The 23146-nt window shown below is 54.1% G+C and overlaps 3 protein-coding genes across 3 annotated transcripts in view; 1 reads left to right on the top strand and 2 right to left on the bottom strand.

Moving 5' to 3' along the window:
* The window catches only part of ZDHHC3 (zDHHC palmitoyltransferase 3), a 39707-nt gene extending 37389 nt beyond the window's left edge, over positions 1-2318 (top strand). Inside the window, exon 7 of the mRNA XM_090284616.1 lies at positions 1481-2318. Coding sequence (XP_090140742.1) covers positions 1481-1732 — 252 coding nt within the window. The 3' untranslated portion in view covers positions 1733-2318. The remainder of the gene's footprint in view (positions 1-1480) is intronic.
* Positions 2319-5910: 3592 nt separating this feature from the next.
* On the bottom strand, positions 5911-8983 carry TMEM42 (transmembrane protein 42). The gene is made up of 3 exons (XM_090283055.1): positions 8800-8983; positions 6990-7136; positions 5911-6356 (listed from the first exon to the last, which is right to left on the bottom strand). The coding sequence occupies exons 1-3, from the start codon at positions 8965-8967 to the stop codon at positions 6216-6218; spliced, it is 456 nt and encodes a 151-aa protein (XP_090139181.1). The 5' UTR covers positions 8968-8983; the 3' UTR covers positions 5911-6215.
* A 5360-nt stretch (positions 8984-14343) lies between these two features.
* The window catches only part of KIF15 (kinesin family member 15), a 45169-nt gene continuing 36366 nt past the window's right edge, over positions 14344-23146 (bottom strand). Inside the window, exons 29-35 of the mRNA XM_090284957.1 lie at positions 22783-22947; positions 21388-21497; positions 16911-16983; positions 16396-16433; positions 15664-15829; positions 15098-15229; positions 14344-14806 (exon numbers count right to left, since the gene is read on the bottom strand). Coding sequence (XP_090141083.1) covers positions 14744-14806; positions 15098-15229; positions 15664-15829; positions 16396-16433; positions 16911-16983; positions 21388-21497; positions 22783-22947 — 747 coding nt within the window. The 3' untranslated portion in view covers positions 14344-14743. The remainder of the gene's footprint in view (positions 14807-15097; positions 15230-15663; positions 15830-16395; positions 16434-16910; positions 16984-21387; positions 21498-22782; positions 22948-23146) is intronic.

Below are 23146 nucleotides of genomic sequence, written 5' to 3'. Positions count from 1 at the left end.
TTCTCTCTGTCCCCGGGTGCCACGTGGCACCCTTTATCACGTCTTAGTCTCCGCCTGGCTAATAGAGTTCTTCGGTCTGTCTTTCCTGAACCTGACTTTTTTTTTTTTTTTTGAGGTGAAATTCACACAACATAAACTTAACCATTTAAAAGTGCGACTCTGCCGTTTAGTACCGTCATACCATTGACAACCGCCACGTCTATCTGGTTCTAAAACACTTCCGTCAGACTTGGAACCCTTTGAAGACTATGCACCTCCGTTTCTGTGGACTGTCGTCGCGCGTCTGTCCCCCCGCACGTGGTCCCAGCTGGGCCTTGGGCAGGAAGCAGCACTGAGGAATGTCGTGTCTTTCTCAGCTCAGATGCCATGAACTTTGACTTGCTTAAGGTGACATCTGCCAAGTTTCCTCCTGTAAAGTTAGTTTTGCCCTTTGTAATAAGTATCTTACAAGGAGATATTTTAAAATCAAATTCTTTAACCCACAATTTTTTCAAAAACCGGGAGACTTCCATGTCCAAGACGGTGTGGGAAGAGCGCGCTGGAGCACGGGCCGGCGTGTGGTCGGGTCTGTGCGTGCACCACGCCGCAGTCTCTCCTTCTGCGTAACGGGGAGGGCTAGACCAGTTGGGTAGGGTCTTGTGTGGAAAAGGAGAGAAAAACCTAGAGCTGGGGACGCAGCGTCATTCCGAGCGGGGAGTCACTGTGAGCAGCTCCCATGTCTGACAAATGCACAGCGACTTCCCTTGGCTTCCAGAAGACACGGTGAAGGCAGAGCCCTCGTCCTTCCCCATGGGGTCACAGCCTCTGCGGAGGGGCTGTGGGCCTGCGGAGCTGGCCTGGCTGCGCCTTTAACTTGGGGGCTCCTCCCTTTCCCCCACGCCCTCTCCTGGTGGCCTGGTGGCCGAGGGGTAGCCGACACCCAGAGGCAGGTAGGTGAGTGGGCAGCTTGGGAGAGGCTGCCGGCGCGGCCACCGCATGAGCAGGCCCCACGCGCCCCCGGCTGCCCGCTGCATGGTGTCCAGCCGTACACCTCTGCTCCTCCCCTCGCCTGTTGTTTGTGTCCTGCCCTGTCCCCTTCACCCCATCACCATGCTGAGTTTGCTGCGCCTACTGCCTACCATGGGGGAGTGGCCCAGAACGCTGAGGGTGGCCTCCGTGGTCTCAGGACAGGTGGCCCAGCTCACGGCCCAGAGGCCTGGGACGTTCCTCCTTGGCCACCCCACGCCCGCTGCCTTGGCCTGGCCCCTGTGCACAGCTGGCCCCACTCAGCGAGGCTGGGCAACCCTCACACCTGTGGGAGAAGGAGGGCCAGGCCAGGTGGGGGTGGAAAGACCCTGCTTGCTGGGACCCTCCACCCCACTGCCCACTGCACCCCGTCAGCCCCGAGGGGCGTCAGTGCTCGGCTGTGCCAGGGCTGGGGGCACAGGCCGAGGGGCGCAGCCTGTCCCATGCTGACCCTCGTGCCCCCTTCTCTCCCCAGGGCATTGAGCGCCTCAAACGAAAGCACCAGCCCAGGGAGCACCAAGGCAGCTGGAAGGCGGTCAAAGAGACCTTTGGTGGGAACTTCTCCCCGAACTGGTTCAACCCCTTCTCTGGACCGTGTCACCCAGAGCTTCTCAATGACGGGGGCTGGGTGCGGCAGGCGACATCCATGTCAGACAACACAGAAACGACAGAGGAGCAGCTGGAGGAGAGGAAGGACGAGGACTCTGTGGAGGTGACAGACGAGTGATGGCTGTTGCCGGCAGGCCAGGCACAGAGGAGTCGCTGTCAGCCTGCCGCTGCGGCCACCGGGCTCGGGGGCATGAGCAGTCCCCTGCCCCCGCCGCTTCTCCCGCGCCACTCCCTGGGCACTGCGATCCTCACCCCTCCTTCCTCTCCCCTTGTTGGGCCAGGTCTGGGGATGCGCAGGGCGTGGGGACCAGGGACGACAGAGGAGGACAAGAGACTTTTCTCCGAGTTCATCTAAGGGGAATGTCGGAGAGGGACTGCCAGGAGCCGTTCTCCACGACTGGGCGGCCTTCAGCCTCGCCCAGCAAAGCAAGCTCCGAACGGGGCCGCCCCGGGGCAGCAAAGGACTTGTCTGGTTTTTGGGGATGCCTGTCTGCTTGGGAAGGTTGGGGCCCTGCTTTTTGGCTTTTGAGAACCAAGGCCGTGAGGTTATGATACCGGGCCCTGGGTCAGGACGCTGGCGTTAGACCAGCCTGGACAGGCTGCAGGCCCGGTCCCAGCCTCTCCCTGGAGAGGCTGCGCCCTGCTGCCTGCCCCGGTCGGGAGAAAGGCAGGGCAGCCCAGCTCCCTCCAAGGGCCTCGCTGCACCCACCCGTGTGGATCGTGCCCAGGACGGTAACGAGCCAGGGTGATGGCAGCAGCACCAAACCCACTCCTTTTCCACTGACGCCGGACTCTTCAGAGTCCTGCCTTGAGGCTACTATCTGTCCATTCGCGGGGGGCGGGGTGTCTCTGACCTCTCTCCCACGGGAACTTCATTTTACTCTCCCCCATGCAGGGAGTCTAACCACCCACATGGGCAGAACTGACCAGAAATGTGGCCTGTGTGCTTTAGGCCATTTCTCCCAAGCTAGTGCCCCTCTTGTCGCTGAACGGTGGCCAGGGCCTGCCCAGTGTAGAGTCGGGAAGACAGACAACCCCCACCCCACACACACACACACACACACACTCTACCAGGAGGCCTGGACCCTGGTCGCCCCATATGAAGCCTGAAGGCCTGAGCAGGGGGACCCCCATCTCAGTGGCTGCTGGGAACGTATCTCCTGCACGGAAGGGCTCGGCCCCGGTTTGGTCCAGCGTGGACTTCTGCCCCTGCTCTCTCTGGGGCGCTGCTGGTCTGTGCCCAGTCCCTCAGGGCCCCCCGCAGCCCCAGACAGGAGAGCACAGCCCCTGCCGACACCTGATGACCACCGGGCTCCGGGGTTAATTACTAAGGGGCCTGCATTCACAGAGCCATCTCTGCCCTCGTCCGTGCTCAGAGCCCGCCGATGATGTCCCAGGAAAGGGCAGTGTCAGGATCTAGCACAGGCTCCCGGACGCGGGGCGGAGGCCTGCTTCCTCGGTCCCCGTCAGCTCTAGTGTTTATTCACGGCAGCGTGGGAAGCCCGGGTCGGCTCCGCAGCTGTTCCCACGCAGCCAGCGCGAGGCGTGCGGGCAGGGCAGGGCACAGCTGCTGCCGCTTTGGGAGAGCTGCTCTCTCGGGGGGGGGGGGGGGGGCGGGGGGTTGGCACTTGTCCTAACCCAGAAGGCAGCCCTGGGGTGTCGGCATGGTGGATTATATCCCGGACGCCACACCGGGGAGGGACGCAGTGCCGCCCCCTGGTGCCCCTGAGGACGCAGGGTTAGCATTTAGAATAAGGGAAGAGTCCCAGCAGCCCCAACGCCATCCTGTTCTCAGACCCGTGGGGGGGAGGCACCGAAGCTGCAGTCAGGCCCGGCCCCTCCCTCCTCGCCGAGCCCGTTCTGGGAGGACCGGACCGGCCTGTTCAGCGCCGAGCCTCACGTCCTCACACCCGGAGCACGGTGGCCTTGTCTCTCCGGTGGCTGCCGGCAGTCTCACTCTCTGCTCGGCCTCAAACGGGAAGTGCTGCAGCTGATTTCAAAACAGGAGGGCCTGCTGGGGGGCGGCCGGCACCTGTCTCCCTCCAAATAAAAAGCTCTTTGCTTGACCTTGGCGGCTGGAGTCTCCCATCTTCAGGGGGAGACCCCATCGGGACCCCTGGGCAGCATCCTTCCCCAGGGTCAGCCTGAAGCCTCGGCTCTCCCATTTCCCATGTGGGAGACAAGTGTCACACAGACACCGGCTACATGTGGGGCGTGGCTAACCAGACCCTTCATTCTGGGTGGTTATTTCGAGCAGAAGGAAGAATTGCCTTTTGTGCAGTGAGCATTTCCTGAGCACCTACTCTCTCAGGGAGGTGGGCACTGGGGCTAAGAGTGCCTGGAATGGAAGGTTTTTGAACTTAGGGCCCAGCCCGCCAGCCCTGAATGTCACATAAAATTACACAAAGCAACCACTAAACTCACACACGTGCGTCTGCCACAAAGCACACAGTTGGGGGTTACAGCCTTTGAGGGAGGGGCCGGGTGTCCTGAACAGGGCCCCGAATAAAGAACCCTGGCCCCTCAGAGAGGAAGTCCCGGACCTGGGATGTTCAGAGGATCTGATGGCTCCCCAAGTGCCCACCTGACCCCCATTACAAGACGCTAAGCAGCTTGTTCGCTGAAAGTGACCCAGGAGACCAGTTATCTTGAAGCGGTCCGAGTTTCACTGAGAGCATATCGATCACCTGAAAAAGTCCTGAGGGAAGAACAGGAAGGGCTCTCAGCTGGCACGAGGAGGCACCTCTGCCCAGGATGGCGACAGAACCCTAGTCAAGGGAAGCAGTTGCTGCCAGATGTGGAGTCTCCACCCACCCCCCGGGGCCTGCCTGAGGCTTCTGAAAAGGGGGCCACCTCCTCCTGGAATCTTTAGAATTTCTACACATAAGACCACGTCGGCCTTGAAGAGGGAGGCCGTTCCCTCTTCCTGTCCAACGGCATGCCTTTCCTTTTCCTTGCCCAGGTGCTCTGGCTGCGACTTCCAGGCACATGGTGGGGAGAAAAGGTGAAAGCAGGCATCCTAGTCTGTTCCTGGTCTTGGGGGGAAAGCCTTCCGTGTGTCACCGCTGAGCAGGATGCCCACTGTGGGCTTGTCATGTTCAGCAAGTTCCTTCTGTTCCTAGTTTGTTGAATGTTTCAGTCATGACAGGACGCTGAATTTTCTTGCATCGGTGGAGACGGCCCACCATTCCCTCCACTCCTCCCTCCAAGCTGCTCTCGTCCAAGTCCTCTCTTCTCCAATCCAGTGGCCACTTCCCCATCCCCCCCACCCCCCTTATGGGGGCCCTCAGCATTGGCCTGCGGGATGGCTGCCTTTCTCTGGAGGTGTTCCCAGGACGCCACACTTGCCTGGTTATCCCCTCCCCGCTGTCTGCTTGCTCATCCGGCTAGTTTCTCCGCCTCCCCGACTTCTGAACACTGGGGTGCCCGGGCCGACAGGGGGACTGTGCCCTCAGGCTCCTCACCGAGCTGAGGATGTAAGAAGGCAGCAAGAAGGGAGGCGGGGAGAGGTGGGCTGGGGCCAGATCCCAATCAGCAGGCGCCACGGAAGTTCCAGAAAGCCCACCTGCCACTGTGCAATGAGGAGCGGAAGGCAATGAAGGCGCTATGTACACGGATGAGGACGCCGCCTGGACGTGACCCTCCTCTCCCCCAGCCCACAGGCCCCAAGTCTGTTCTCACTGCAGGGAATGTCTGAAGACCTGGGCCAGCGGTCAGGTTTGGGCAAGCTGGGAGGACACTCAGACACCCAGGGGGCCCCTGGGTAACTGGAGCAGGTGAGCGTCACACGTGAGGCTACGCACGGGGAGTGTGCGGGCAGCAGACAGACACTGAACTAGGAACTACCTTCACGTGGTGCAAGACAAAAAGTCCCACGGACTGGGAAAGATGATCAAGGGACAGAAGGGGCCTAAAGGTGAGATGAGGGGATGAGAGCAATGTCCGGGCCAGTTTTCTTTCCTAATAAGTAAAATAAAACTAGGTCCCCAAAGTGGGGTCAGGCTTTTCTCCATGAGTACCAAGAGAATGGACAGGCCCTCCTGGATCTGAGGAGGCCCACGTGGCTGACGTCAGACGGGACCACGCACTGAGCCTGGCGGGTCCAGGAGGTGGGGGGGCTGTAAACGCCACTCCAGGAGCTGCGACTCCAAAACATCAGGGAAGAAAAATAAATGTAGGAAAGAACTGGGATTCCACACCTGGAAGTTTTAATGTACAAAAGAGCAATGATCTGGTCTCCCCTCTCTATCCATAACGCACCATCATGCAGCTGTCAGAAAGCCCCACCAACCCCGATTCCCGTGTGGCGTGACTGGCCTTAGGCCAAAGGACTGCAGTCACAGCGTGGTCCAAGCCCATCCACAAGGCAGACCACCCCAGGGTCTCCGGCCTCTGCCAAGGCCCCTGGTGGCCAGGAGGAAGGGAACAAAAGCACTGTGCAGAGGCATCGGGTCACAGCAGGCAGCGGGTCCCTTATGGAAGCTGGAGCTGTCCGCCCTCAAGGCTGCCCCCCAGATCACCCTGGGAAGGATCCCCGCGTGCGGGCCTGAGCCCGGGCCACTGCCATCGCCTCTCCAGCTCATCCGTGTGGCGAACTGAAGCTACTGCTGCTTGTGAGGACCGGCCTCCCCAGGGGGCAGGAGGTTGCTGTGCAGCAGGACGAGCCCGCAGAGGATGAGGAGCGCCCCTCCCCACCACAGCGCGTCCTGGCACTCTCCGTACAACAGGAAGCCCAGGAAGGCCTGCGGGACAGAGACAGCGGTGAGGCTGGAGACAGGGCAGGCGGCACGGCCACGCCCCCCTCCCCCCAGGGCACAACAAAAGGCCTGGGGCCGCACATCTTGGGCCGGAAACCGTGCTGTCGCCTTCAGCAAGTCACTCGACTCATTTCGGTCTCACCTGCAGAAGCGGGGAGGGTACCTTCCTTACAGCATGGGACCCCAGCAAAGGCTGGCGGCCAACCCCCACATGCAGCTGGCACCTGGTGTCCGCTGACCCGCGCGCGCCTGCCACGTCCTCCCTCCCTGGCCTGCAGGACTGACTGAGCCCAGGCCGCCTGGCTGACCTCAGGCCACCAGGGCAGGGGAGCCAGACCCTTAGGGGACAGCTGGGCTGTGCCCAGAGCAGAATGGGGGCTCCAGCCTGGAGCGGCAGCCAGCAGGCTGCCTTGACCGTTCCTTTGACTTCACGCCCATCTAAGGTGAGAATTCCTCAGTTGGAGAGATGAGAGGAAGAGCCACCAGGGGTCAAGCCACAGCCCGGCCTCTGCTTCGGTTCCTGACCCTTCTCCTATCTAGGGATGCAGAGGTTACGCAATGATACCCCACCCAACACCCAAGTTTGGGGCAGGGGGATTGTACCCTCAGGCTACTCACCGAGCTGACGATGTTTGAAAAAGTCACCGTGACAGATGCGATGGCTGAAGACATGGAGAAACTGAGACCCCGGCTGAAGAACGTCCACATCAGAGAATTGGTGGTCGCCATCATAACAATGCCTAAGGCGCAGAAGCCCACATGCACCTGCAGGAGGAGGTATCACTGCAGCCATGCCCTGCCTGGCAGTGCAACCGGCAACCCAGGGTCACGGTCACTGGCAGCTGGGTCCCTACTGAGATCCCACCACAGCCCTAGGGGACCCTTAGAGCTTTCCTGCCAGGACTCCCCTTAACCCTCAGTGGGTAGCACATCCATTTTACAGCTGAAACAAACTCAGAGATGACACTTACTTGGCCATCCTCCTGGCCGCGTGACCTTGGGCAGAAGTAAAATGCCAAGGAATTTTACTACTGAACACCAGTCTTTATTAGTCCCACAGTGACCCATGCAGGAAGTTCAGTCCCCAGAGGCCCAGCAGTTATTATCAGGTCTGCGGTATGAGTCCATCGGGGCAGAGTCCTCGCTTCCCCAGGTCAGGCAGAGCGTGGATCAGTCGTGTGTCTCCCCTCCTGTGCAGCTACATCCCACTCAGGCATTCCTGAGCTTTCACTCTGTGCCAGGCCCTGGGCTAAGCATTTTAAGGACATTCTCGTTTATTCCTTCACTTCATTTCACAGATAAAGAACCTGAGGCATTAGCTAACTTGCCCGAAGTGCCACAGCCCACCGGAGCCACCAGCATGCAAAGCCAGGCCTGTGGCTCCCAGCTCTTAACCTGGACAACGCCCTCCGTGGGCTATGGGGCTGGCGGTCACAGGCATCACTTGGAGAACTTGAAGTTTTCTGTCTCTGTCTTTTTTTTAAAGGTGACAGCCGGAGAGGCGAGAGGATCTTCAGAAGCCTTCCACACAAAGGATACGCAGACCCCCTTGCAGGTAGCAACCCACCTGCAGGCAGAGCTGCTGCTCTGGGGGTTGTGCCCATCCAAACCCATACTCTTATTTCTCCTAACAGTTTCCCAGCAGCTGAATACATAGTGTCTGGAGGAAGGCAGGTCTTTGTATAATTTACACAAAAGCACCGTTATGTGCCGGTGACAGCCAACTTATAAAAGATTTTGAAGGCCGGGTGCACAATTTAAAAGACCAGGAAACCATTTATGTCTCATGGAGTCACTCGTCTTATTTTGAACCATTTACTCCAAGAATGACACCCAACAGGTGAGCTTGGCCGCCCACCCTGGATTAGCCCCGAATAAATCGGCTTAAACCTAAAGAATCAGCCAGACTCGGGATGGGCGAGGCAAAGCGGTACACGTTGGCAGACGCGCCGAGTCAGTTTTTACGGCGCCCAACATCACAGGGATGCGCAGAACGCTTCCCAAACGCAAGCGGTGTGGCACCGGGGGGACAGGTCAAAACACGCGTTAATCAGGGAATAAAGAGATGGGCACAGGCTTCTCACCTGGAGTCACGTGGAGAGAACTGTTCAGGCGCATGGGGCTTAAAATGAGAGGTGGTGTGCGCCTTCCCCGGGAGCGAGCTAGCCCCACCACGGGGCAGGTTTTAGTCCCCGACGTCTCCTACCGTCTACACCGGTAGCCCGCACGCGACGGCGTCGAGGGGTGCTCTCCCGCCCCCGGTGGCTGCAGCGCCCCGTTGCGGACGCGGCCCAGTAGAACGCCGGGGGTGAGGCGGCCCCCTGCGCCCCCAGCCCCGCCCCATCCGGAGGCCCGCGGCCTCGCAGCGCCCCGCCGCCGCCCAGACCACCTGCCCGCCCGCCCGCCGCGGCTGCGCCCCGGGCTTGACCTCGCTGCTGAAGGCCAGCTTGGCGGAGGCGGCGGCCAGGGCCCCGAACGCGCCGGCACAGAGGCAGTTGACCACGCCCCAGAAGCGGCGCCGCATCGCACCGGCCTGGAGGTACTGGGGGAGCCCCGCGGGGGTGTCGGGGTAGGCGGCCACAGAGGCCGCAGCCATGGCCCGCCCCCGCCGCCGCCGCCGCTCAGGAGCCCGCCTGGCCCGCCAACAGCAGGGTTGAGCGCGCGCTGCGATTGGACGGCGGCCTCACGTGACACAGGGCCCCTGTGAGCGGGGAGCCCAATTCGAATCTTGCGAAGGCCTTCGGTGGGGGCGGGGCCGGAGTGGGGGCGGGGCCATCGGGGCCGACTCCGGCGTCAGGTTTAGGTTTACCCGGGAGGCCAGGTCTCTCGTTCTGTGGCTGTTGTAGAAGTCGCGGCCCAGCAGTTTCAGTCCTTGCCACTCGGTGTGTCCGGCATCGGCTGTCCCGGGGCATGTGTTAAAAGTGCCGACTCCAGGCCCCGCCCACACCCATTGAATCGGAGTGCATTTTGGTGAGACGCCCACGGGATTCACCTGCACCTTCTAATCTGAGAAGCGTACCGTGGACCCACGCTTCGGCAGGGGGCGCTAGAGACCTCCAGACTCGGCGGAAACGTGCGCTCGGGCAAGGGTTTCGGACAAATCAAAAGGCCCAGATGGACACGCGCTCGTTGCTTGTTGCTCATTGCGGGAAATTGAGAAAAGCTGTCATCCCTAATCACTCCACTCGGATCATTAGGGTTAACATTACTTCTAATCTCCTATGCACTTGAAGATGTTTAAAAGGTTTTCCTCTAAGAATTATTTAGTATATGTCTTTGAAAATAAAATGCTGTTGAAATGTATGAAGGAAAAAAATTAACGAAAAATAAGTAAAAAGAAATGTATGAAGGACTATTTCTACACTCCAGGAAAATCATGGTTATAGTGTACTTCTCTCTACGCATTTTTAGTTTTATATATAGCACACGTTTAAAAAGTTTATATAACATAGGTATGGGACTTTTTGAAAACAAGATTCACAGTGAACATTCCGTTGTTCAGCATTCTTTTTTTTTTTTTCTCTCGGGAAGTTTCTGTGGAAGTCCTTTCTTGCCACCCTCTCTCAAAGGGTGGTTTTGTGGCTCAAACAAAAGCATGGATAACCCTGGTAACTCCTACTCTTGCAGTTAAGGAAGGAACCGTGCTGGTGCAGGTGTTCTGGGGGTCCAGGACCCACTGTGGGTTCTTGGTTTCACCCAGGGAAGACTTCAGACTCGGGCCAGCCTAGAGGTTAAAGTGAGAGAGTTTACTAGTGAAGCCGTGAGACAGAGTGGCTACTCCGCAGACAGAGCAGCCCCTCCACAGTGGGATTTACTTCTTTCATTGAGATTCATTTAATGGAGGGGTAGTGCAATCAATAAGGGGAATAGTCAGAATTTTTCAGGGGGTGGGGAGACTTCTCGGAAAAACTCTGTTGGTAATTTTGTATCCTTATATGGGCTTTCCCCTCTGATCATGGCAGTGGGGGCTGGGGATGTTGTTTAGTATGATAATTATTACAAGGAGCCTGTAAAGGCTGGGGGTTACTGCAAGGTGAAATTAGTTCCCATGTTGGATTGAGCTGGACTTCTGCAAGTTCTAAGCCCTAAATCCTTTGGAGCGTTGGTCTTACTATCTCTTTGTAGCCCTTATAGGGTACAGCCACTTTGCCACATACCCTATCTCAACGCTCAGCTCAAAGATGGTCCCCCTCTTAAAGTTTGTCACTGGAAACTTACAGGAAATCAAATGGTGTTGCACTTGATTGTCAACTCATGCTTTAAAGACTACAAAACGAACTTTCTTAGAATAAACAATGTCCCCACTAGCATCTCAGATCCACCTCCTTTGTACAGCACTATGTTCTACCCCGCTACGTGGGCACCATCCTGTCTGTCTCCCTGCTAGCCTGAAAGCCCCTGGAGGGCAGGGACAAATTTCTTCCTTCTCCAGGTACACAGTGCCCAGCACAGGCCTTGTTCTGGGAATGATGGTTGAATCGACACCATCTTTGGCCGCTCAGCTGGGAAGCAATGTCTGCCTCCTAGACAAAAGCACTTATCGCCTATTAGGAACCCTGTTAAAATGCAGAGCAGATTCTGATTTCGGTCTGGACCTAGATTGGGTTTCCCACATTTCTAACAGGTTTGCAGAAGCTGCAGGACCCTGACCCCCTGAGCTGGGCTGGCAACACAGAAGCCACCGGTGTTTTCTCCTTTGTTCCTGCCACAGTGCCCGGTCCTGCAGCCAGCTCAGGTCCTTACTACAAATGTTCGAATGGACTATGCTTTCGTTACCGTAGGTAAGTAGGTAGTTATTAATAAAGGAAGGGAGCAAAGGGAATCAGACATTGCTGAGCATAACTAACCAGGAAGCATAAGCCTGTCTGCCTCACCAGGAAGCTGCAGCTTCACACCCTCCAGTGGATCACAGCATTGCCCTGCCAAGGATTAACACCCCTCCCTTGGCCTCTCCAGCAGGGATTGGTGGGGGGAGCAGAGGGAGGTAAGCACATGCACAATACAAGTCAGGATGGCACAGGGGAGGTGCCTGACCATAAAGAACTGTCACTCCAACCTGGGAAAGGGATCAGTGAGTCAGGGGTTGGACCCATCGGGAGCCCGTGAAAGCTTAGGAAGTTGATTGGTTATTTTGAAAAAGTGCCTGGTCTATCCTAAGCCTGAGATAATATCACCAGCGTAACAAAGAAGCCCCACCACCACCACCACACACACCAGGAGCCTGTGCTTGTCCCATTCCTGTGTGCATTCTCTCTCCATAATCACGTGACCCTAGCAGCAGCGTGGCCGAGGCTGCGCGGACTCCAAACGCAGGCTCCAGGAGAAGACTGGGTACAGAAGCACAGCTTCGAACAGCGCTAAGCCACCTGAGTGGGATGGAGACCGCTTCGCAGCTGCCTGCAGGCTCCAAAGGCCTAAGCTTTAATACGAAACAGAACCTCTGGACGCTGGCCTTTTTTAGGGGCCCTGCTGAAGACATGGTTGGACTTTCTCCGTGGTGGGACGGGCCAAGATGGGACACGGGCAGCCTTTATTTCCACCCAAATACACCTCACCACACCACGGTCTTCCGTGCGTGGGTGGGTGGAATACTTTCCTTGCGATCCCATGGAAGAGCCCCATTTCCTTTTAAAACTTACCAACAGCAACATGATGCAAACTAGAACTGGGGCAGTGTGGACGGGAAGGATACTTCATCCCACATTTATTAAAAAGCAATCAAAACAAACCTCCAAGATGACTTATGGGCAGAAGCTGCCTTCTTGTGTGCTGGGCATCCCAAACTGCCCCCTCCCCTTTAAGGGCTGGAAGTCACAAACTCGAGAACTTGAGGTCCAAGGAGGGAATTTAAATGAGTGATGGTGGGAGGTAGCAGGAATGGGGTGTCGGGGCAGCCTGGCTTTGAAAAGTCACCCGGAGACCCCTGTGGGATCAGGCAGTGTGTTTATTGAGGGGAAAAAGGGGGAAAGGGGAGAGGGGAGAGGCAGCTCCCGGACTGACTCAAGGGCCCGTAGGAGGAAGGGACCAGGGACCAGGGACCAGAGAACGGGCAATGGGGACTCCCGGTCCTCCTCATGGGCCGGTAGGAGTCCCGCCCGCACTTCTGCAGGAGCGCTTTTTAAACCTGCCAACCGCACAGCTCAGTGCGGGTCAGTTTGCTTAACGTATTCAGTAGGTGTTGGCACCTCATTGCTCTTTCCCCTGCGAGGCTGGTTAACATGTCCTGCAGGTCAGGGCTAAGTCCACTAATCCATCCCAAGTCCAGGTGTGCGCCATCGCTGCCTCCATGTTCTGACGGCAGAGCCTGGGAACACAGGGAGTGAAGGTCTTGTTCTGTTGCCGTCTCTCCAGCCTCGCCTCTCCCTCTCCTTCGGGCTGTGTCCAGTTCTCTGTCCCTTCTTCTTCTGTTCAGTGAAATAAGTGAGCACCTACTCTGGGCCAGGCCGTTCCTCAGCAGCAGTTGCCAGGGTGACTAAGAACACAGTGCTCCTTGGGTTCTGGCTTTTTGCAACTTTCCTAACTCCCTGTCCTGAGCTGGCCTAAGGCTTTCTCTCTTTCCCTTGCTGAGTAGTTATGGGGGTCTCTCCAAAAGGTTATCGTTAAGTCTTCACCCCGCAGCAACTGTGAATGTGACCTTATTTGGAAATGGGGTCACTACAGATGTAACCAAATTAAGATGAGGTCATCAGGGCTGGCCCCAATCTAATGCCCTAAGCAGAACCAGAGTCACAGGGGAGAATGCCACCTGACCATGGTGGCAGACTGGAATGCCGCAATATACAAGCCAAGGAACACCAAGGATTGCGGGCAACACCGCAAACTGAGAGGCACGGAACGCACTGTCCCTCGGAGCCCTGAGAGGCCAGCTCTAGCAACGCGATTCTGGACTTCCAGCCTCCAGGACTGAGAGAGAATAAACTGTTATAAGCCTCCCACCTTCTCCCACCTCCAAGCCGGTCACTGTCTACTTTCTACCTCTCACAGAGTTCTGTTTTGTTTCTGGCTCTTAGGGATTTAGTACTACGTATGTATTACTTGAGAGTTCAACTAGGCTTTTTTTTTTTTTTTTTTTTTTTTTAAGATTCTATTTATTTTTAGAGGGGAAGGGAGAAAGAGGGAGAGGAACATAGATGTGTAAGAGAAACATTGATCAGTTGCCTCTCACACGCCCCCAACTGGGGACTGAACCACAACCCAGACATGTGCCCTGACTGGGAATTGAAGGCCAACCCACTGAGCCTCACTGGTCAGGGCTACACTGTTTACAAATTGTTAGACTTGTCAAAACATTTCCTGCACATGAAAAAGTTCCCTTGTTCGCACACGGTCATCCCACTCCCACCCCAGCCCCTTTACTGGACATTTCTCTTCTGTGGAAGCATCCAGTCTGTTGTCTTTTAAGCCTGACTTCTCAGTTGGCATTTTTTTTAGGTCCATTTTTGTCGTGGCGCCTACCAGTCTCTCTCTCTGGTACTGCTGAGTCGTATTTCCACGATACAGACATGTGCCCGGTACCATCAGCCATGCGGAGACTGTAATCGGCAGGGCAGCACCCACCCCCAGGGCGGTTATAGCCACACATCGCATTTGGCATGCAGGCAGTGCCTTCAGAAGGGAGCAGGTGCCTGTCCCGTGACCCAGCCTTCGTGCTCCTCGGTTTCCACTCGAGGTGAGAAAGGCAGGTCCACCCCAGGACCTGTACTTGGATATTTACAGCAGAATCGTTCATCACAGCCCCAGGCTGCAAACAGTGCACGTGTCCATCAGACGGTGAGGGAATAAATCGTGGCACGTCCTGCGGTGGAATATTATTCCCGGTGGAAAGGGATGAGCGCTGATACACATAAGTTCCTCGGGGGCAGGGTGTTTTGTTTGCATTGTTCACAGGTGACCAGCGCCCGGCACACAGTGGCTGCTCATTATATGTTGCATGAACAAGTGAGTGAACCATATGAACCACTCCTTTGGACTCTTTTATTTGAAAAAGATTTATTACATTTTGAAAAATGGCCATGTTTACAGTCATAAAAATGATCGTAAAAATACTTCAAGTTGGGATACAAAAATAATCTATATAAACAAGTTTGCTTTTTACACACACTGTGCCTTCAGCCATGAACCTCACTGCGAGTTCTGGGACCACTGATCATTGTTAGAGCTTCTGACCTAAGACTCGAAGGGGCTTACGTTAGTGCCCAAGGAAAAAATGATCTGGCTAACGTCCACTGCCAACATTAGCTACAGGCTTTTATTACACAAAGGCCAAAGGGTTTCCCAGTATTTACAGTTGACTTAGAGCCTTGAAACGGGGCTGGCCCTCCACACAGCAGGTCGCTCACTGCCACAGGACGTGGATAGATGCCCGATGTTCGTCAGAAACTCTTTTTTTTATTTTCTTTCAAAAATATATTTTCAACACGCAACTTTTCTGCCTCCTAGTAATTTTTTAAAAAGGAAAAGTATTAAAGCTCTTATTATTATAGGAAGACTTCTTGGCATTCATTAAATTTATATTTCAAATTAAAGATATAATTTTTAAATCTGTAAACTACTTAACATTAAACAGAAATCCGATGTGTATGAAAACTGACCAAATTATCCTTCGAAGAACACTAACTAAATTGTTTTCAGTTCAGGAAGTTCACTAAAGAAAGCAGTTAAGTGATTCAATAATTGATCATTTAAAAACCAGAGTGAGTTTACTCAGAAAAATTTTCATAGTTTACCTCAGTGAGTCGGATGTTCTCCTTCTTCAGCCGCACGACATAGTGAATCTTCTGGTTTGGGTTTTGGTGACCTACCAGCTTTCCATTTTCCTCAGCGAGACACTCCACCTGCTTCTTGAACATTTCCATTTCCTGCAGGTAATCACCCAGGCAGGAGAAAATGAGCTGCTCTTAATTTCTAAAAAAAAGTGACATTAGCCCTGGCTGGGTAGCTCTCAGCTGGTTAGAGCGTCGTCCCGATGTGCCAGGGTGGCGGGTTGGATCCCTGGTCAGGGCACATACAAGAATCAACCAAAGTGCATAAATACGTGGAACAACAAATCGGTGTTTCTCTCCCCACTTCCTCTCTCTAAAGTCAATTATAAAAAATAAAAATGTAACATCAGTTCACGCCCTCTGAGGGCATGAAGAGACAGAGCCCAGGCCCCAGCGCCTGGGACCGCACACCTCTGCGTTTGCTTCAGCAGGTCTGAACCACGGGACACCCAGTCAGACGTGAGTCTCATTCTGACTGGTCCCAGTAATTCATGCGCCCCCAGTGCAGGAAAAAGTAAACACAACCGCACCTGGAAAGTTCTCTCCTTTTCTTCATACAGTTCTTCCAGCTTTGATCGCAGCTGCTCCTTTTCTTGGAAGGCTTTCGACTCCAAAGTTCTGGTTCGTTCAACTTCCTCAGTCATCCGCAGGCAGTCTGCCTCTTTGTTCTGGAGGGCAGTCCGGACCTCTTCCAGGCTGTGAGGACAAACGTCCCTTAGTGGTGTTCCAAAGACACATAATCACAGGACAGTTCTCCCCGATCCCAGAGTGTGGATGTGGAAGGCGGCTCATCTTCAGCCCTCCTGCCAGCACAGGACGATCGCCAGGCTGCGGGATGCTTTTGGTCATTGGTTTACCCAAGACTTTCATTTTGGCAAAATCCTCAAACCATTTTTAAATAATGGAAGTTTAGAATGGGAACTTCTAGATCCAGCCCACGCGGAGCCGGCACAGTACCCATACCTGAGAGCAATTGCTTATTCACACAGTGCCTCTCAGGCGGCAGGGCATAGTCACTGCTTCCGGGATGTGCTATGTACATTTACATACTTTATACAACTGCCAGTTGGAATGGCTGCATGGGAGGAACCCCTGAAGCAAGCGGTATTCAGGAAAACAATTTTGTACATATCCATTATGTTCACATAGCACTTCAGAAGGAAATGAGTTCCTTACCTTGTGGATATAACAAGCATTTCCCCCCTTAGAGAAGCATAAAGAAAAGGTCAACAAGAACTTGAACTACAAACCAGTGCACTTACTCTGCTTTCATTCTCAGCATTTCTTCAACTAACTTATTCTATAGGATTAAGAAAAGAAAAAGATGGTTTAAGTTCTTAATATTGCTAAAAAAAAAAAAAAAAAGATGGAGAGTAACCAGTCCACACCCCTATCTAGTAACAAAATCAACTAAACCAACATCCGTTCCCACAGTCCCAGCTGCACACGGCGTAAAGGGGCACCTATTTACATGCCTCTCTGTGCTGCCCCCCCCCCCCCCGAGGTCTCAGACAGGCACACAGTCCTTGCTTCTATGTGGCCAGCTGTGTGGGTACGCTGAGCAGTAGGCTTATTGCCATGCAGGCATAAAGACAAAATTCTCTCAGTTCTCTGCTGTGTCTAGGTACTGGTGGTGAATATCCAAGTTAACAGTGGGGATATGGAAAAGACAGAAATTTCAATAGTAAATAAGTTTCTAAGATGTATAACCATAAACACTTACTACAGAAGCACTTCTCAGACAATAAAAAACCACTATGTAAAAAAGAAGTCATACTTTAGCAAGTCTTTCTTTGTTAAGTTCTTCTTGTTCATTCTTCAGCTGTTGGTTGTCTGGATGATTCTGTTCGCTGCAGAGATGAGGAAGGGAGGACAGGGAAACACTGTCATATCCAAATATCAATTTCACGTCTATTACATGCAACAATGCCAAGTTGTGCAAAGAGAAAGGCCACCTCCCTGGCGATGCAATGAGGTCAGCAAAATTGATACATGTGACCGACACGCAGGGATGGCAGAAGGTGCCTCCCAGAACTGAGGATTCCTCCCACATGGAAGTGCGGCAGGCAAAGCCGAGAAATCTATTCAAGGCTCGGCTGAAAGTAAAATAACGTAGACACTTAGTCAAGAGCAGTACCATCTGAAGATCAAATGGGAGCCCAGGGGGCTGAGGGAATGGGCAGTGCAGGAGTCTGCATGGCTGTGATCAGTGGGGAGGAGCCTCGTTGAGGACGGGAAGGGTCCCTCAGGCTGTCCTGGCCCCTGAGGGCCCCTTGCACTGGATTTCATAGCCAGCTGGCAGTTTCTGACGACACTGGCTTCCCAGGTGTGACGACACCAGGAGGCGGATTCTCTGAGAACCAGACATTAATCTCTTCATGCAAAAATCCTCCACATAAAGAAAAGCGTGTTCGCAGTGAAACATCAGCATCACGCGAGGCTGATTAATTGGGATCCATCTCTGAGCCTGATCAGGTCAGGAGGATAACCTGGGTTTCTGAGAGCAGCCTCTGGACCGGGGAGACACACCGTAGGATAACCTGTCTGGACGCCACAGGCTTCTCTAGGACCATCCCACTGATGGGTTAAAAAAAAAAAAAAAAAGGTTGTTTCTCAAAGGAAAACAAGACACAGTAGTTTCTTTCACTTAATGAAGCTGGCAGCTTCGATAAAAATGGTAATGAGACCTCAATAGGAAAACACCCCAAATCATCAGGGTGGATGTTTTCTTTGCTCTAGACCAGGGGTGGGAGCACCATGGCCTGAGACAGCTGTCAGGCTGGCTGTCCTCCCGCATGAAAGGGCACGACTGTGCTTCACACAGCTGCACCCGCCCAATAGGCTGGGCGCCAGACCTGCCCCCCACCAGTTCTCCTTCGCTCTTTTCTTGTTACTACAGCATTTAATTGTCCTCCCCGTCACGCCGAGCCAACCGCCTGGCTGCCTGGAGGTGCAGGAAAGGGAACCCACAGGGCAGGCAGGGCGCAGGAGGAAGGGCTCTGGGATGTGGAGGGTGCCCACGCGTGGCGCAGAGGGTGAGAAAGGCCACCACCAGGCCAAAGAGCCTGCGGCCTCCGAGGGCGCAAAGCCCCAGAAGGCGCAGGAGAGTGGTTGCTGCAGAGCGGGGTTCCCGGCGTCAGCAATGATGAGGCTCCCAAACAGCCCCCGTTCCAGCCCCGGCCCCAGTGAACTTGGCTGCTGGGTTGACGTCCCTTGAATGGCGCTGGTGTGGAAGCTGCAGCCAGAAGCGGGGTCAGGGGCCGCGGGGTGCCTTGCTGTGGAGGCTCTCCTCTACCAGCACCCCGGGGCGTGCAGCACCCCACGCACACTGACCGCAGGGGTGGAGGCAGACTTGGCGCAGGCGGGCGTTTTCAGAGGCGAGGGGCTGTGGCAGGAGAGCCGCTCCCCGGGCACAGCAGACAGGCAGGGTGGGGGCTCCGGTTTCCCTCTACCCAGACCTGTCATGGAAAGGCTTCTGTAAGGCTCCTCTACACAGCATTCCTCACGGGGGTGGCATAAACGACCTGGGCACATCCTGTTCTCCGCGCTCACACCACGTCGGGATAAAAGACCGAATACCGAGCACACCGCTCTCCCTCAACACGACTGACATGGGGGTGGGGCTCGTGGGAGCTCGGGAGCACGCTGTGCGCTATGTGCATCAGAATCACCCCGAAGGGGGGTTGGGACCCATAAAAGAGGGTGCTACTGAAGCGAGCATCTCTGATGCGCAATAAACCTCGGAGAGAACCAACCGCCTGGGCGCAGCCACGCACCCGCTGCTTTCCGACGGCTGAGTGAGGGGCAGGCAGCACACCCACACGCACGGAGCCAGCACAGCCCACGGGGCCCTAGGTCAGAGGGCGCGGCCTGTCGCTGTCGGCCCGTTTCTGCACTAAACGACTCGAGATTAAGTGCCATCGAGACCCAGTGAACATGAGGTGCATGAGGCTGCTGCCTGTGTGACATGGCACCCCGTTTCTGCATAAGCAGAAGTCTAGTCTAAAATACTGCCCCTGCCCTGGCCGGTGTGGCTCGTCCCGTCCACCAAAAGGTCACCGCTTTAGTTCCAGGCCAGGGGACGTGCCTAGGTCACAGGTTCCGTCCCGGGGGGGGGGCGCATGCAAGAGGCAGCCGGCTGATGTCTCTCCCTCACACCAATGTTCTTCTTTCCCTCCCGTCCTCTGTCTTTAAAAGCAATGAGTGTGTCCGCAGGCGAGAGTTAAAGAAATAAAAAGCAAGGGAGGCAGATTACAAAGAAAAAATAAATATTGACTATAATGAACAAACAAAACAGTACCAGCGCAGCCACTTCCTGCCACTGCCCAGTACCACGCAGCCTAAGGGCACACGGCTGGCAGAGCCGCAGGCCCGCTCACCCCGGCGTCACTGCAGACGCGTGAGCAGAGCATTGTGTTACAACGTGGAACTTTTCAGCTCTGAGGGACCACCGTCGCATGTGCGGCTGCCCTGACCGAAGCCTGGCCATGCAGCGCGCATGGCGCAGCCGTCAGCAGAGCCACCAGCACCGTCCCTGACACCTGATGCTCACAAAGGGCCGGGACAGCGCGCCTCGGGGCTGTGCTGGCGACAGCAGGACAGCAGACACCAGATCCGGGAATCTGAGTTTGGTGTGGGCTCCGTCCCGAAGAGGCCCCTTCGCTTCCCCTCAGCTTGCTGCACGGTTTTACAGGCCACCGTCACCTCCAACCGCGCCATCAGAAAGCTGGCCCCAGGCAGGACCCCAGCTCTACCTTTTATGCCCTTTGCCAGCCTCCGGAACCAGTACTTCACCCACGTTACCTTTGGTCTTTCAAATGCCTTGTGTGAAGCTATCATTTTCTTCAGTTTATTGCTAAGGAAACTGAGGCACCACGATTCAAAAATGTGTCCAAAGTCACATGATTTTCAAGTGCCAGAGAGGGGACACAGCCTGGGTGTGGTTGCCCGTGACACTGTGCTGGACCATGAGCACACCCAACGTGAACCTGCCTGAGCTGAAGCCAAAGCGCGCACACACGCGCACCCAGGCGCAGAGAAAGGCTGCGCCGGAGAGCTGCGCCCCGGAGCCAGGACTCACGCAGCAAAACCAACCGGTAGGGAAGTCTCCCTTTTTCTGCAGGACCTCTTGAACCTTATCCTGTTGACGGATTTGCTCCCTTCTTCTTTTTAAATAGAAGTAGACAGTTTGGCTCAAGTACTGGAATGTCTGAAATTCCCTGCAATGGCTCCAGAGCAACGCAGTGTCACAGAGGAGGCAAAGTCACGGGCTCCTCGTTCTTCCGCTGTGGGAGAACCAACACCCCACCCGCAGCAGGCCTGATTCAAAAGGAAGGAGAAAAAAATGCAAAATATGAACAGCCCTGGCTGGTGTGGCTCAGCGGGCTGGGCGCCGCCTGAGAACCAAAAGGTTGTCGGTTTGAATCCCAGTCAGGGCACACACCTGGGTTGCGGGCCAGGTCCCCAGTTGGGGGCGTGTGAGAGGAAACTGATAGATATTTCTCTCACACATTGATATTTCTCTCCCTCTCTCTCTCCCTCCCTTCCCCTTTCTCTAAAAAACGGAAAAGTAAATAAGATCTTAAAAAAAAAAAAAAAAAACAATAAGCCCTGGCCAGTGTGGCTCAGTTGGTTGGAGCATCCATCATCCCATAAACTGAAAGGCTAGGGCTTTGATCCCCCATCGGGGCGCATACTAGAGGCAACCGATCAATGTTTCTGTCCCTCTTTCTCTCTAAAATCAATGAGCATATCCTCAGGTGAGGATAAACACCAAACAAACAATAAAATGGCAATAAATACATATGTATAAACAATCGAGTCTAAAAAAACAAAGTAAACAAGCAGACCAGAAAAAGACTCATAGAGAACATTTTGCTGGATGCCTGGTAGGAGGGGCCTTTGGGGATTAAGTGCAGAAGGGAAGGGATTGAGGACAGACGGGAGGTTAGCGACTAGCCATGCGGACGTCAAGTACCGTCACTGTTAGTCTAATACTACGTGTGGGGACAGGTCGGTACAATATTTGTCAGGATGATCACTTAGTAAGCCATATCATGTCTAATCAGTGGGCCGTACATTTAAAACTAATAGAATATTGTGTGTCAACTGTAGTTGAAAAATAAAAACATGATTTAAAATAAACAAAACAAAAAAGCAGCTGGTGGGAAACCAGTGTGTGTTCCCCCCTCATTCACTGAACGACACCCCGACAGGCCAAGACTGAGCCCAGGGTCCCGGGGGCTCTCCCGTACCTGCTGTCCTTGTGCTTGTTAAGGTCGTCCAGCTGATCCTGCAGGCGCCAGTTTTTCTCCCTCAGCTGCTCAGCTTCCAGGCGTAGGTTTTCCATTTCACTCAGCTGCTCCTAACACACAAAATCATGTATTTCAGAAACCACACGAGAGGAGGCATTATTTTGCTCCCCAAGGCCATGACTGAGGCAGGTATTTCTTCTTTAAGCTTCTCCTACACACAGAACACTGGACTCGGTGACGCTGGATAAAAAGTTGACTGTGACCGGCTCTTGGGGGCCTGGAACTGTGATTCAGTCTCATACCCAGCATCTTAAACATAGTGTCTGATCAGTATCACACGACTCATTAAAATTCCTTTATGAGAAAAGATGACAAAAGGTCTCTACTTTGGTAAATGTTCTATTTGATTCTATTTAATAGATTCTAATTGAAAATCATGAGCATAACCATCTGGAAGATGTTCCTATTTGATTTGCTTCTACGTGTCTGTTATTTGATTTCTTTTAACCTGTCCCAGTTTCTTCAGAAGTACCAAGATTATGCCAGTCTGCGTACCAGTCCCCGTCCCAAGACTGCAGCATACTGAGCTGCCTGAAACAGAAAGGTCAGGAACGACCCCTCCGCCAGAATGACACTGTCGTCATATACTTTACCCCCATGGGTATAGCAAGCTAATTTTGTTCCTAAACAAAAACACCCTGCCGAGCAATGCCTTACCGACACCCCCCTACCCCCCACAGCTAGGACACAGTACCTTCCCAGACACACCTCCACACGCCTCCCGGCCCTCAGTGCCACACAAAACACACTGTTCCCACGCAAACACCATAGCCCATGTACCTGGGTAAAGGAACACCAGAAGGAAGTTTGAGAGAATGGCAAATGAGAGAAAAGTATTTTTAACTAAAATTGACAAAAACTAATCTCTCTGATATATAAAGAATGCCTCCAAACCATTAAGGAAAAGTTCAACAATAGAAAACGGGGAGGACGAAGTTCACAGAAACAGAAAAGCACAGGGTGCTCAATCTTGCACCTACAAAGAAAAATACAAACTTGAAACTACAACAAGATACCGTGTGTCAGCCATTAAAATGGGAACGCTCTCACCGGCAGACGGCACCGTGAGGCGAGCGGTCGGTGTGGCCCGTGGGGCGATGCCACCGTATAAAGGCCAACGCGACAGGGAGGCCTGGGCTCAGACCGGGTTACGCGCGCACCACGCACGGGGCTGGCTGCGCCGGGAGCCTCCGGAACAGCGTCAGAGTCGCTTGGAGTCAGCGGCGAGGGGAAGACTTTTCTGTCTGCGCTGGGTTTTGTGCCGCGTGAATTTGGTATCTTCAGTAACCATGTATTTTAAGACATTAAATTTATTGGAAACAATGACCCAGTTACCTTCATTCTGAGGATTTCAGCGTTTTTGATTTCTCTGTCTTCATCTAGCTTAGTGACCAGGTGTTGCAAAGAAACTTTAGAGGCGCGTCCATCTTCTATCTCTTGTTCTTGTGTTTCCAGAAGTTTTGCCAAATGTGTTTGAAAATGAGGTGGTGTTTTAGGGCTCTAAAATGAAATCAAATTTCATCCAAACACCTGATTAAGTGAAGTTGTAAAGATTCAATTTTAATATAGAAAATACTCAGGCTATTTAGCTTCGTTTAAATCTTGTCCAAGCAAAACATATAAAACACTGGCACCTTTTTATCCAGTAAAAAGCAGAAAAAGTGTTAGTGAAAATATTTTTCTATAAAAAGACAAGCTG

The sequence above is a fragment of the Furipterus horrens genome, unplaced genomic scaffold, assembly GCF_987537825.1.
Source record: "Furipterus horrens unplaced genomic scaffold, mFurHor1.1.pri manual_scaffold_7, whole genome shotgun sequence".
Lineage (NCBI taxonomy): Eukaryota > Metazoa > Chordata > Mammalia > Chiroptera > Furipteridae > Furipterus > Furipterus horrens.
The sequence above is the reverse complement of the archived record's forward strand: the minus strand, read 5'-3'. Positions and strand labels throughout refer to the sequence as shown.